Source organism: Triticum aestivum, chromosome 7D (genome assembly GCF_018294505.1).
Source record: "Triticum aestivum cultivar Chinese Spring chromosome 7D, IWGSC CS RefSeq v2.1, whole genome shotgun sequence".
Taxonomy (NCBI): Eukaryota; Viridiplantae; Streptophyta; class Magnoliopsida; order Poales; family Poaceae; genus Triticum; species Triticum aestivum.
Window position 1 is genome coordinate 468,025,171 of NC_057814.1, and position 11,495 is coordinate 468,036,665.

Below are 11,495 nucleotides of genomic sequence, written 5' to 3' on the forward strand. Positions count from 1 at the left end.
CCCTCAAAGCTCGGCTGGATCGGAGTTCAAGGGAAGTCATCGAGCTGAACGTGTGCTGAACTCGGAGGTGTCGTACGTTCGGTACTTGATCGGTCGGATCGTGAAGACGTACGACTACATCAACCGCGTTGTGCTAACGCTTCCGCTTTCGGTCTACGAGGGTACGTGGACAACACTCTCCCCTCTCGTTGCTATGCATCACCATGATCCTGTGTGTGCGTAGGAATTTTTTTGAAATTACTACGTTCCCTAACAGACGCACCCGCTCTAGTGGCCTGGATAAGCAAAGCACAAAAAAAACTACGAACAAAAAATAAACAAGGAGGCGACAAACAGATATGACATAACTATGTCACGTATAGACGAGCCCTAAACACCGAAAGTCCTATTCTGATCCCGAGCTCAAATATACCCTGATGAATAGTAAAATTGAAAATAATATTAAAAACATTCAGAAAATTATGGGTTTTTTTTGTGGTAAACTTTAAGAAATGCATACAAAACATTTGTTAAAGTTTATCAACCAAAAAATCAGAATTTTTTGAGTTTTTTCTTTTTTTTGCCACGACTTCCACGAACATCATTTCGTTCTGAAATTGCAAGCATACAAAACATTGTTAAAGCTTATCAACAAAAAAATCAGATTTTTTTTGAGTTTTTCTACTATTTTTTTATTTTACTATTCATCAGGGTGCATTTGAGCTCAGGAGCAGATACTCCACGTCCCCTAAACACACCATGTTCTTTTTGACATAAACAGTAGCGCTTTGGGTGATTGAATTTTCAATCTACAAGATATCATAACTGCTCTTTTTTAAACTAAAAATTACCGTGTGTTGAACACAAGTGTCAAAAAAGCAGTAGTTGACTGGATCCCACGATTCTTCCCTTGAATGACTCGTGACATTTTCATCGATCTATATCATGGCAAGGATGATTCAGCCTCAACTCAAAAAGATAAAAAGATTCAGCCTCTGCTACCCTCGTCCCCACTTGCAGAAACAGGAATGTGGAGCATGCGCGACAATGGCCGTCAGTCAGTTCCACCCATCAACAGGTTCCACCCATCCCATCTCTTTTGCCTCCGACCTCACACAGCACCACCGACGGCTACAATTAACCATCCACAGCATTCATCATTTCTCAAGTGTGCAAGCTCTAGAACACAAGCACCCAGCTGGGATCGAAGAGCAATGGCGGAAGCAGGGGAATGGCTGCCATACGTCTCCACGCTGGCGCCCTGCCTCCTCGGCTTCGCGCTCTACTTCTACGCGCCCTACTGGGGAGTCCGGGGCGTGCCGGGCCCTCCGGCGCTGCCGATCGTCGGCCACCTGCCGCTGCTCGCCCTCCACGGCCCCGACGTCTTTGGCGCCCTCGCCAAGAAATACGGCCCCATCTTCAGGTTCCATCTCGGGAGGCAGCCTCTGGTGATCGTGGCTGACCCGGAGCTGTGCAAGGAGGTCGGGGTGCGGCAGTTCAAGAGCGTCCCCAACCGGAGCCTGCCGTCGCCGATCGCCGGCTCCGACCTCCACCAGAAGGGCCTCTTCTTCACGAGGGACGAGAGGTGGTCGGCCATGCGGAACACCATCATCTCGCTCTACCAGCCGTCGCACCTCGCCGGCCTCATCCCCACCATGCAGCGCTGCATCGAGCGCGCCGCCGACACCATACAGTTGAACGGCAACGTCGACATCGACTTCTCCGACCTCGCCCTCAAGCTGGCCACCGACGTCATCGGGCAGGCGGCGTTCGGCGTCGACTTCGCGCTCTCGGCGCCGCGCGAGCATGGCGGACGCGAGGCCGAGGAGTTTATGGCCGAGCACGTCCACTCCACCACCTCGCTCAAGATGGACCTGTCGGCGTCCCTCTCCATTGTGCTGGGCCTCGTCGCGCCGGCGCTGCAGGGGCCGGCGCGGGGGCTTCTCCGGCGACTCCCCGGGACGGCGGACCGGAGGATCGCGCGGACGAACGACCGACTGCGGGCGAGGGTGGAGGAGATCGTGGCGAGCAGGGAGCGCGACCTGGACAAGAGAAGAGGGCAGAGGGACTTCCTGTCGGCGCTGCTCAACGCCCGGGACAGCGGGGGCGACAAGATGAGGGAGCTGCTGACGCCGGAGTACGTGGGCGCGCTCACCTACGAGCACCTCCTCGCCGGGTCGGCCACCACGTCCTTCACGCTCTCCTCCGCCGTGTACCTCGTCTCCGGGCACCCGGAGGTCGAGGCCAAGCTGCTCGCCGAGGTCGACCGGTCCGGCGCCGCACCGCCGACGGCCGACGATCTCCAGCGCAACTTCCCCTACCTCGACCGGGTGATAAAGGAGGCGACGCGGTTCTACACGGTGTCGCCGCTGATCGCGAGGGAGACGTCGCGGCGGGTGGAGGTCGGGGGCCACGCGCTCCCGAAGGGCACGTGGCTGTGGCTGGCGCCGGGGGTGCTGGCGAGGGACGCGGCGCAGTTCCCGGAGCCCGGCGAGTTCCGGCCGGAGCGGTTCGAGGCCGGGTGCGAGGAGGAGCGGCGGCGGCACCCGTACGCGCACGTGCCATTCGGGCTGGGCCCGCGGGCGTGCGTCGGGCAGCGGTTCGCGCTGCAGGAGGTGAAGCTGGCCATGTTCCACCTCTACCGCCGCTACGTGTTCCGCCGGTCGCCGCGGATGGAGTCGCCGCCGGAGTTCCAGTTCGGGATCGTGCTCGGCTTCAAGCACGGCGTCAAGCTCAGGGCCATCGAGCGGCGCAGCCCCGCCTAGGCCTCGACATGAAAGATGATCTTCACAGCAACTTCTGCGAGTTTTGCTCCTCGGAAGTAGTCACCGTATACCAGGGGGCAACATTGCCCCAGCTTTGTTCTACCGAGCAGTGAGCACCAGCTTGCTGCTCGAATATGCACCAAGAAAAGCGCTGCTGGTCCTGGAACCACTGAGGACGGTGTGGCGGCAGTTGGAAATTCGATCACCCTGCAACTTGACTATAGTACTGTACTTGAGAAATTATAACAGGTCGAGCATTAAAGATAACACACTTGAAAATAGCATCAGTGCTTCAATATTTATGTTATCCGACGCAAAGAATCCCTTGAGGCAAAACATGTCAGCATGGCGACAACATGCATCGTGTATATCAAATCCTTCTATTATTAAGTACGGCTGGTACCATTTCGATGTGTTTCAATTTTTTCGAAAAAGTAAATAAAGCAAAATCATGATTTGTGGCCTGATTTCAGGCATCAATAATCAGTGTTACATTCCAAGTAAATAAGGCAAAATCATTGATGATACTGTCCACACATCGTGAATGGGCCGACAAATAACCAATAAAACAAATGCAATACCCAAATTGCAAGATCACTTGGGAAAAATAATCAATAGTTAGATAACACTGTTTGAAGAGGAAAAAAACTGTGCAAAAGAGAAAAACTAGACCTATTCATTTTAAACTTTGTTTAGGCGGTTCATGTAGAGTTTATGGCTGGCTATTCAATATATCCAATTGACTTGGGTCTGAGACGAGATGCTAGACTAGGAAAAATAACAGTTCCAGCATATTCTGCAGCTTGCAGGACTCCGATACGTCATGCCTCCTCCACCAAAAGAATCATTCCTATGGGGACCAGGAAATTCCCGATCATCTTATTCTTCTTCACAAAACCAACAGACATCAGTACCATTCTCCAGTTCTTTGATCACTATCTATCACCAAGATACTCCATCACTTTTCACTGCAAGTACCACGTCTTTGCATAACTAGCAGTAACCTGGCCAAGCAGAAGATTGTATCCATAAGGTGTGTAATGGACCATAACATAAAACAGCATTGCAACTCAATTTCTTATAACCTCTTAGACAACAGGGGACCAATCAAAACTCCAGCGTTATGCTAGAGACAGGCAACAATTGGATACACACCCAGCATCCACTGATAGATTTCTCACCTGATGGTTCGCAGGAAGTAAGGACTGGACCAGTTAAGCAGGCCCATTTTATGCACAAGCCCAACATCAAGATGAACCTGTTAGTGCAGCCCTCTTATGACGTTTTCCCGGTAGATTTATATTGGCGTAGCTTGTAAACATAATAACTCATTCTACACCATGTTGATCACTGCATCCCTGATGATACTGAACTTTGAAGGATCGCAGTAGGCATAAGTGGCAAATCTTGGTTTCAAACCAGAGAGTTATGATCTGCGATGCTTCTCATGTGTCATATTACCACCAGAAACAAGTGAATGTGAAGCATCCTGGCATACTTCAAAATCAGTCTTCTCTTTGCAAATCTTACCAACGTCAACACTGTTTCAGCATAGACCACAAAGAAAACTTTATCACCTCATGAAGGTAAACAGAGGTGCTTGGAGCACGAATTTGACCTGACTACTGTGTGATACGATCCGCTGATGGACATGAATGTGTGCTCCCACAATATTCAGCAGGTCAATGTCTAGAAGAATACAGTGTTGTCTTCACCTCTTTGTCCATTGTTCGACTACGACTAACAGGTCCCACTGCTAAAGAAGGAAGATAGCACGAGATAAAAGAGGTGCAACATCATCTGCTCTTGGGTTTATGCAAAAGCTTCTTCAGCAACATGAGGTAAATACCATGTGTCGTTCTTCATGAATCTCTGACATCTGTTGTTTGGGAAAAATGACGACGAGTTCTTCATGGACACATGAAACCTGAATTAGCAACCAAACAGTTATGCCAGTATCATAGATTGCTTGGTTAAAAAGTACTGTTAGTGGTTTTCAATAAGAGAACAATGAGGAGACTCGAATGAGATAACAGCTTAGAATGTGACAGATTTTCAGTGGCTGTTAACTAAGTGATGTTAATACATTTGCACTGTCCTGTTACCAACGTACTAATCTCTAGAAGAATTAGTCGCAAAGGTAACAACATGGTTGTTCAATGTAAGGACGTGGAGTATAAGAAACATGCAAGACAAAAGAAACAAGTGGTAGGAGTGGCATTTGCTTGCTTGCTCCATTACTAGCACAATAGCAAAAGATACTTATGTTTTCTAATACCAATAAAGAACCAACTGTTTCATAGTGAACATACCAAACTAATAACTAAGCAGCAACTAATGACCAATAACTTGTAAATAATTAAACTCAATCAAGAGGAAATGCGTGCAACAACGACAACAACTCATGGTTCTGACACATGGATAGGCTAGAGCTGAAACTCATAAGATCTCGCAACCAACTCATGGTTCTGACACATGGATAGCTAGCTTCCACGCACCCCTGCCCATGGCTAGTTCTTTGGTGATATTCCAGTCCTTCAGATCTCCCTTGACATTATCAAGTTTGGTCTACCCCAACCTCTCTTGACATTATCAGCATGCTTTAGCCATTTGCTATGCACTAGGGCTTCTGGAGGCCTGCGCTGAATATGCCCAAACCATCTCAGACGATGTTAGACAAGCTTCTCTTCAATCGACGCTACCCCAACTCTATCTCGTATATCATCATTCCGGACCCAATCCTTCCTTGTGTAGCCACACATCCATCTCAACATGCGCATCTCCGCTACACCTAATTGTTGAACATGTCACCTTTTAGTCGGCCAACACTCAGCGACATACAACATTGCGGGTCGAATCGTCGTCCTATAGAACCTACCTTTTAGCTGTTGTGGCACTCTCCCGTCGCGGAGAACGCCAGAAGCTTGGCGCCACTTCATCCATCCGGCTTTGATTCGATGGCTCACATCTTCATTGGTATCACCATCCTTCTGAAGCATTGACCCCAAATATCGAAAGGTGTCCTTCTGAGGTACCACCTGTCCATCAAGGCTAACCTCCTCATGCCTAGTAGTACTGAAACCGCACCTCATGTACTCGGTTTTAGTTCTACAAGCCTAAAACCTTTCGATTCCAAGGTTTGTCTCCATAGCTTTCTATTAATCCCTGCCAGACTATCATCGACTAGCACCACATCATCCTCAAAGAGCATATACCATGGGATATCTCCTTGTATATCCCTTGTGACCTCATCCATCACCAAAGCAAAAAAGATAAGGGCTCCAAATTGACCCTTGGTGCAGTCCTATTTTAATCGAGAAGTCATCAGTGTCACCATCACTTGTTCGAACACTTGTCACAACATTATCATACATGTCTTTGATGAGGGTAATGTACTTTGTGTTTCTCCAAGGCCCACCACATGACATTCCGTGGTATCTTATTGTAGGCCTTCTCCATTCAATGAACACCATATGCAGGTCCTTCTTTTGCTCCATGTATCTCTCCATAAGTTGTCGTACCAAGAAAATGGCTTCCATGGTCAACCTCACAGGCATGAAACCAAACTGATTTTTGGTCACGCTTGTCATTCTTCTTAAGCGGTGCTCAATGACTCTCCCAGAGCTTCATTGTGCTCATCAGCTTAACTCCACGATAATTAGTACAACTTTGAACATCCCCCTAGTTCTTGAAGATTGGTACTAATATACCCCTCCTCCATTCTTCTGGCATCTTGTTTGCCAAAAAGATGAGGTTGAAAAGCTTAGCTAGCCATACTATCGCTATGTCTCCGAGGCCTCTCCACACCTCAATGGGGATACAATCCGGGCCCATCGCCTTGCCTCCTTTCATCCTTTTCAAAGCCTCCTTGACCTCAGGCTCCTGGACTCGCCGCACAAAACGCATGTTGATATCATCGAAGGAGTCGTCCAGTTCAACGGTAGAGCGCTCATTCTCTCCATTAAACAGGTTGTTGAAGTACTCCCGCCATCTATGCTTAATCTCCTCGTCCTTCACCAGGAGTTGATCTGCTCCGTCCTTGATGCATTTGACTTGGCCGACATCCCTCATCTTCCTCTCCCGGATCTTGGCCATCTTATAAATATCCATTTCACCTTCCTTCGTGTCTAAGCACTGGTAGAGGTCCTCATACGCCCAACCCCTTGCTTCACTCATAGCTTGCTTTGCAGCCTTCTTTGCCACCTTGTACTTCTCTATGTTGTCTGCACTGCACTCCTATCCAGGTGTAGGCGTCTGAAACAATCTTTCTTCTCCTTAATAGCCTTCTGAACATCATCGTTCCAAGCTTCGCTTCTACTTCCCCTGGACACTCCAAACTCCTCTGAAGCCACCTTACGAATGCAAGTCGCCATCTTCATCCACATATTGTCTGCATCACCTCCTTCCTCCCAAGAGCCCTCCTTAATGACCCTCTCCTTGAAAGCCTGAGCTGTCTCCCCCTTGAGCTTCCACCACTTCGTTCTAGCAACTTTGGCGCGCTTATCTCGCTGGACACAAATCTGAAAGCGGAAGTCAGCCACCACAAGCTTATGCTAAGGTACAACACTCTCTCCAGGTATCACCTTACAATCTAGGCAAGCACGCTTGTCTTCTCTTCTTGAGAGGACGAAATCAATCTGGCTAGAGTGTTGACCACTACTAAAAGTCACATCTCGTAGGCTAGCTATGATCATGTCGTAGGCTAGAGCAAAGTTAAAGACATCTCCTTTTTGAGTCTTGATGCCATAGACAAAGCCCACATGCATACCTTCAAAACCTGTGTTAGATGTACCCACGTGGCCATTAAGGTCTCCTCCTATGAAGAGCTTCTCACCAATAGGTACACTCCTAACCATGTCCTCTAGGCCTTCCCAGAACTGTTCTCCTGTGGCCTACTCGCAAGACAACATGCTGATAACATTGAGAACTAAGTCCCCGACTACCAATTTGACCAAGATAATCCGGTCCCCACGCCTCTTGAAGTCTACTACCCCATACATGAGGCTCTTGTTGATTAAGATGCCTACTCCATTTCTGTTTGCAGTTGTCCCCGTGTACTACAGCTTGAAGCCGGTATCCTCCACCCCTTTCGCCTTCTGTCCCCTCCATTTAGTTTCTTGGACGCAAAGGATATCAACACCTCTCCTCACCACTGTATCAACTATCTCCCGTAGCTTACTTGCCAGGGACCCTACGTTCCAGCTACCTAAGCAGATCCTCCTAGGCTCGGTCAGCTTCCTTACCCTTCGCACTCGTCAAGTCAAATGTGAAGACCCTTCCTCATTTTTCACTAGACCCAGGCGTCGATGTACCGCGCCATTACGGATGCGACGACCCGATCCTTGCTCACTTGCCACCATATCCGGATCAAGACGTCGCGCCACCAAGGGGGTGACGACCCAGCCCTTGCTCATTTGACACCACACCTGGGTTCCGATATGGCGCGTCGCTAAGCGGGTTACGCCCCAACAATGTTCTTTGGGGTTTCATCTCCACAAGAGTGGCTAAGTTTTAACGTTGGCTCGCCAAGCCTATCACAATCCTCCTCCTTTACCCAGGCTTGGGACCGGCTATGTTGAGGCAACATAGGCGAAGTTTTGCTTTACACACTCGTGGATCTGTTATTGGCATCAACATTAGTGGAAGCATGGCAAACGGTATATGTTAACTAAGAAGCACTGATACGGGCAGAACTGTCGATTTGCCGTCCTGATAGGGGGGATACGGCTGGATACACGTATCCCGCAGTATCCCATCTTTTTCGAATAAGAAAAGAAATAAAATCGAGATACGGCGAGGACACGGTGGGGACTCGGCAGCCAGCCTCCAGTGCCCACGCTACTGCCCAGTTCTCCTCCCGATAGCAACCATGGTCGAGCAGGTAACCTCGATGGTCGCCAAGGAAGGAAATCTTGGTAGAGGAAGATGGCAAGGCGGCCACCGACGAGGAAGAAGCTCCGGGCACGGAGAAAGATGGGGATTGCGACGGCCCGCGAGGAAGAAGAATTGGGCAGGGAGAAGATGGGTGCTGGAAGCTGTCGATTTTGTGGCGTTGTCGTTTCTTCTCCTCTCTTGTTGCCGATTTGGCCGCGGCTGGAGAAAAGGGAGTACGAGAATGGGAGGTTGGGAACAACTAGAGCGCTACTAGCTAGGGTTTTCTAGAATTGGGCCTTACATGGGCTCTAAGTGGACGGAGAGCTACATGGGCTACGAGTGGACTGCTATAATATTTCATGAATAGAAAGGAGACAACATATATCCAGTACTAAAAAAAATCTCATCTAAAAATTACCATTATATCTTTATTTCATATTTATTTTTCTAAATACTTATATACCCTGTCGTATCCTCGAATGGCTGTTTTTTGGAAAATGCCGTATCCCGTATCCCCGTATGCGTATCATCGTGTCTCCGTCCTTGTATCTGTGCTTCTTAGTCTATTACTCGAACACAAATCTTATCAAATACGCTCTAGCATATATTGGTAGAAACAAGATTATCATCCTTTCTAGATGGAAAGGCTAAGGAAAAATGCACACAACAAAGTAATGTGTTTGCACACAATATACCAGAAAGGAAGCAATATGTTTAGAGCTTACCTTACCTATGGAGCATTTCAAAACTTGGGAGTTCCTTCTCAGTCCTTATGTCTGTTGGGACCTGTTTCTAAATAATCAGAAATTTCCACATGGTTTCTCAAATTTGGCATCAATTGCGGTTTCGTGACTAGTCTGAACCAGCCAAAAAACCAGCAGAGAAGTGTTTTAGTTCAGTGGCTTTTGCTGCTATCCTGTATGGAAAGTAACAAGTTAGAAACATCTTATAGTTAAGTCCAGAAGTGATGCGTTTTATTTATTTTACACCTACCTGTTTACAAGCAGATGCTCAGGTTTAACCATCAGAACCAGGAGCAGCATCACCAATTGTACAAGAGGGTAACACACTTTCCATTTCATTCTGAAGACTGGCTGCCTCCTCAATATGCCCCAATTTCTGGTATTTGCTTATCAGACAGTTGTAAATTACCGTATCAGGAGTAATACCATTTCCAATCATTTCTGAAAGAACTTCTCTAGCTTCTTGCATCATATTTAAATTACAAAATCCCCATACAAAACAAGTGTACCCATAGAGATCAAGTTGCAAACCACTATTGATCATCTCGGCCTTGAGTGCAAAGGCATCCTGAAGATTTCCCTGCTTCAGGTACCCATCCATAAGAGATGTGTACACAACTTTATCCAGAGACAAACCCTTGCCAGCCATTTCATCCAACAACGCCACAGCCTTGGTTAAGCACCCATTCTTGCATAAACCATCAATTAAAGCGGTGTAAGTATGTACATTAGGCTCTAATCCTAAGTCTCTCATTTTGTTAAAATGTGAGACTGCCTCGTCAACTGATCCTGCTTTGCACAAACCATCAACCAATGCACAATATGTCACAACATTAAGTTGGAACCCAGAGTCCTGCATCTTGTGGAGCAGGGCAATGGCCTCTGACTCTTTTACTTCTTTAAAGCAAGCATCCATTATATTCGTATAGATGATATTATTGGGTTTCAGACCACATTCATCCATTTTATTTAACAAACTCTTAGCCTCATCCACCTTCTGAAGATTACAGAGTCCACAAATGAGGGCACCATAAAGCGAAACATCAAGCTCCATCCCTTTATCCTTCATCTCATTCAACAAATCCAGTGCTCTCTCACTATTTTTATTCATAAAATGCCCATGAATTAGTGTAGTGTACAACAACTCATTGGCTTTGACGCCAGCTTTCTCCATCAGCCTAAAAACATCCTCCGCTTCGGCAATCTTCCCCTCTTTGCAAAGGCCATCAACTTGCACAGTATATGTGACCACATTCAATGGCACACCTTGCTGTACCATTTCATCAATCAAAACAAAGGCATCATCTAGCCTACCGGCCTTAAAGGTCCCATCAACCAAACATGTATATGTCACCTCATTCGGTGTCATCCCCTTGATCCTCATTTGTGCAAACAGCTTCATAGCCTCCCTTACCATCCCCTTCTTGCAGAACGCATCGACAAAGGTGCTATAAGTCCTTATATTAGCCATCACTCCTTCCCTCTTCATCTCAGCAAAGTAGCTGTATGCCCTTTCCATCCTCCCAAACTTGCAAAAGCAGTTGACTAATGCATTATATGTCACAACATCTGGTGTGCATCCACACCCCCTCATCTCCCCGACGAGCTGCTCCACCTCTTCCAACTCCCCGCATTTGCCACACCCATCAATGAGAGAATTGTATGTGACAACATCTGGTAGGCAACCTATTGCCTTCATCCTCGAGAACAATGCTCTTGCCTCCGCTAACTCCCCCTCCTTGCACAGGAAATCGATCACGATGTTGAACGTGAACACGTTGGGGGCGGGCACCTGCTCAAATAGCCGCCGGACGAGCGGGCCGCGGCGCTCTCGCGCTAGGCGGAGGAGGATGTGGTTGCAGGTGCGGGTGTTAGGGGGCACCCGCAGCTCGCGCACGCGGCCAAGGGCGAGAACGGCGTCGTCGAGGAAGCCGCGGTCGGCGAGGAGGGAGAGGAGGGTGTCGACGACGGAGGGCAGGGCGCTGCGGCGAGGCCCTAGTGCGGGAGCCGCGCGATGGAGGAGGTCGACGAGGGAGGCGGCGAGGTGGGGCCGGTGACCGGGGGCGAGGAGGCGGGAGAGGAGGCTGCGGGAATGGGGGAAGAGGCGGGCGCGGGCGAGGAGGTGAGCCGCGAT

The 11,495-nt window shown here is 48.5% G+C and overlaps 2 protein-coding genes across 2 annotated transcripts in view; one reads left to right on the forward strand and one right to left on the reverse strand.

The window, feature by feature from the left end:
• Nucleotides 1–899: 899 nt before the first annotated feature.
• On the forward strand, nt 900–3,127 carry LOC123165407 (cytochrome P450 711A1). The gene has a single exon (XM_044583044.1). The coding sequence runs from the start codon at nt 1,008–1,010 to the stop codon at nt 2,742–2,744; it is 1,737 nt and encodes a 578-aa protein (XP_044438979.1). The 5' UTR covers nt 900–1,007; the 3' UTR covers nt 2,745–3,127.
• Nucleotides 3,128–3,257: 130 nt separating this feature from the next.
• LOC123165406 (putative pentatricopeptide repeat-containing protein At2g02150) overlaps nt 3,258–11,495 on the reverse strand; it is a gene marked incomplete in the record, with an annotated part of 8,746 nt that continues 508 nt past the window's right edge. Inside the window, 5 exon segments of the mRNA XM_044583043.1 lie at nt 3,258–3,748; nt 3,926–4,500; nt 4,594–4,671; nt 9,344–9,534; nt 9,612–11,486. Of these exon segments, the coding sequence (XP_044438978.1) occupies nt 9,636–11,486 (1,851 nt within the window).

Bases quoted from the DNA above. Each gene is read 5' to 3' on its own strand.
- LOC123165407 (XM_044583044.1), top strand. From the start codon at position 1,008: ATGTGGAGCATGCGCGACAATGGCCGTCAGTCAGTTCCACCCATCAAC.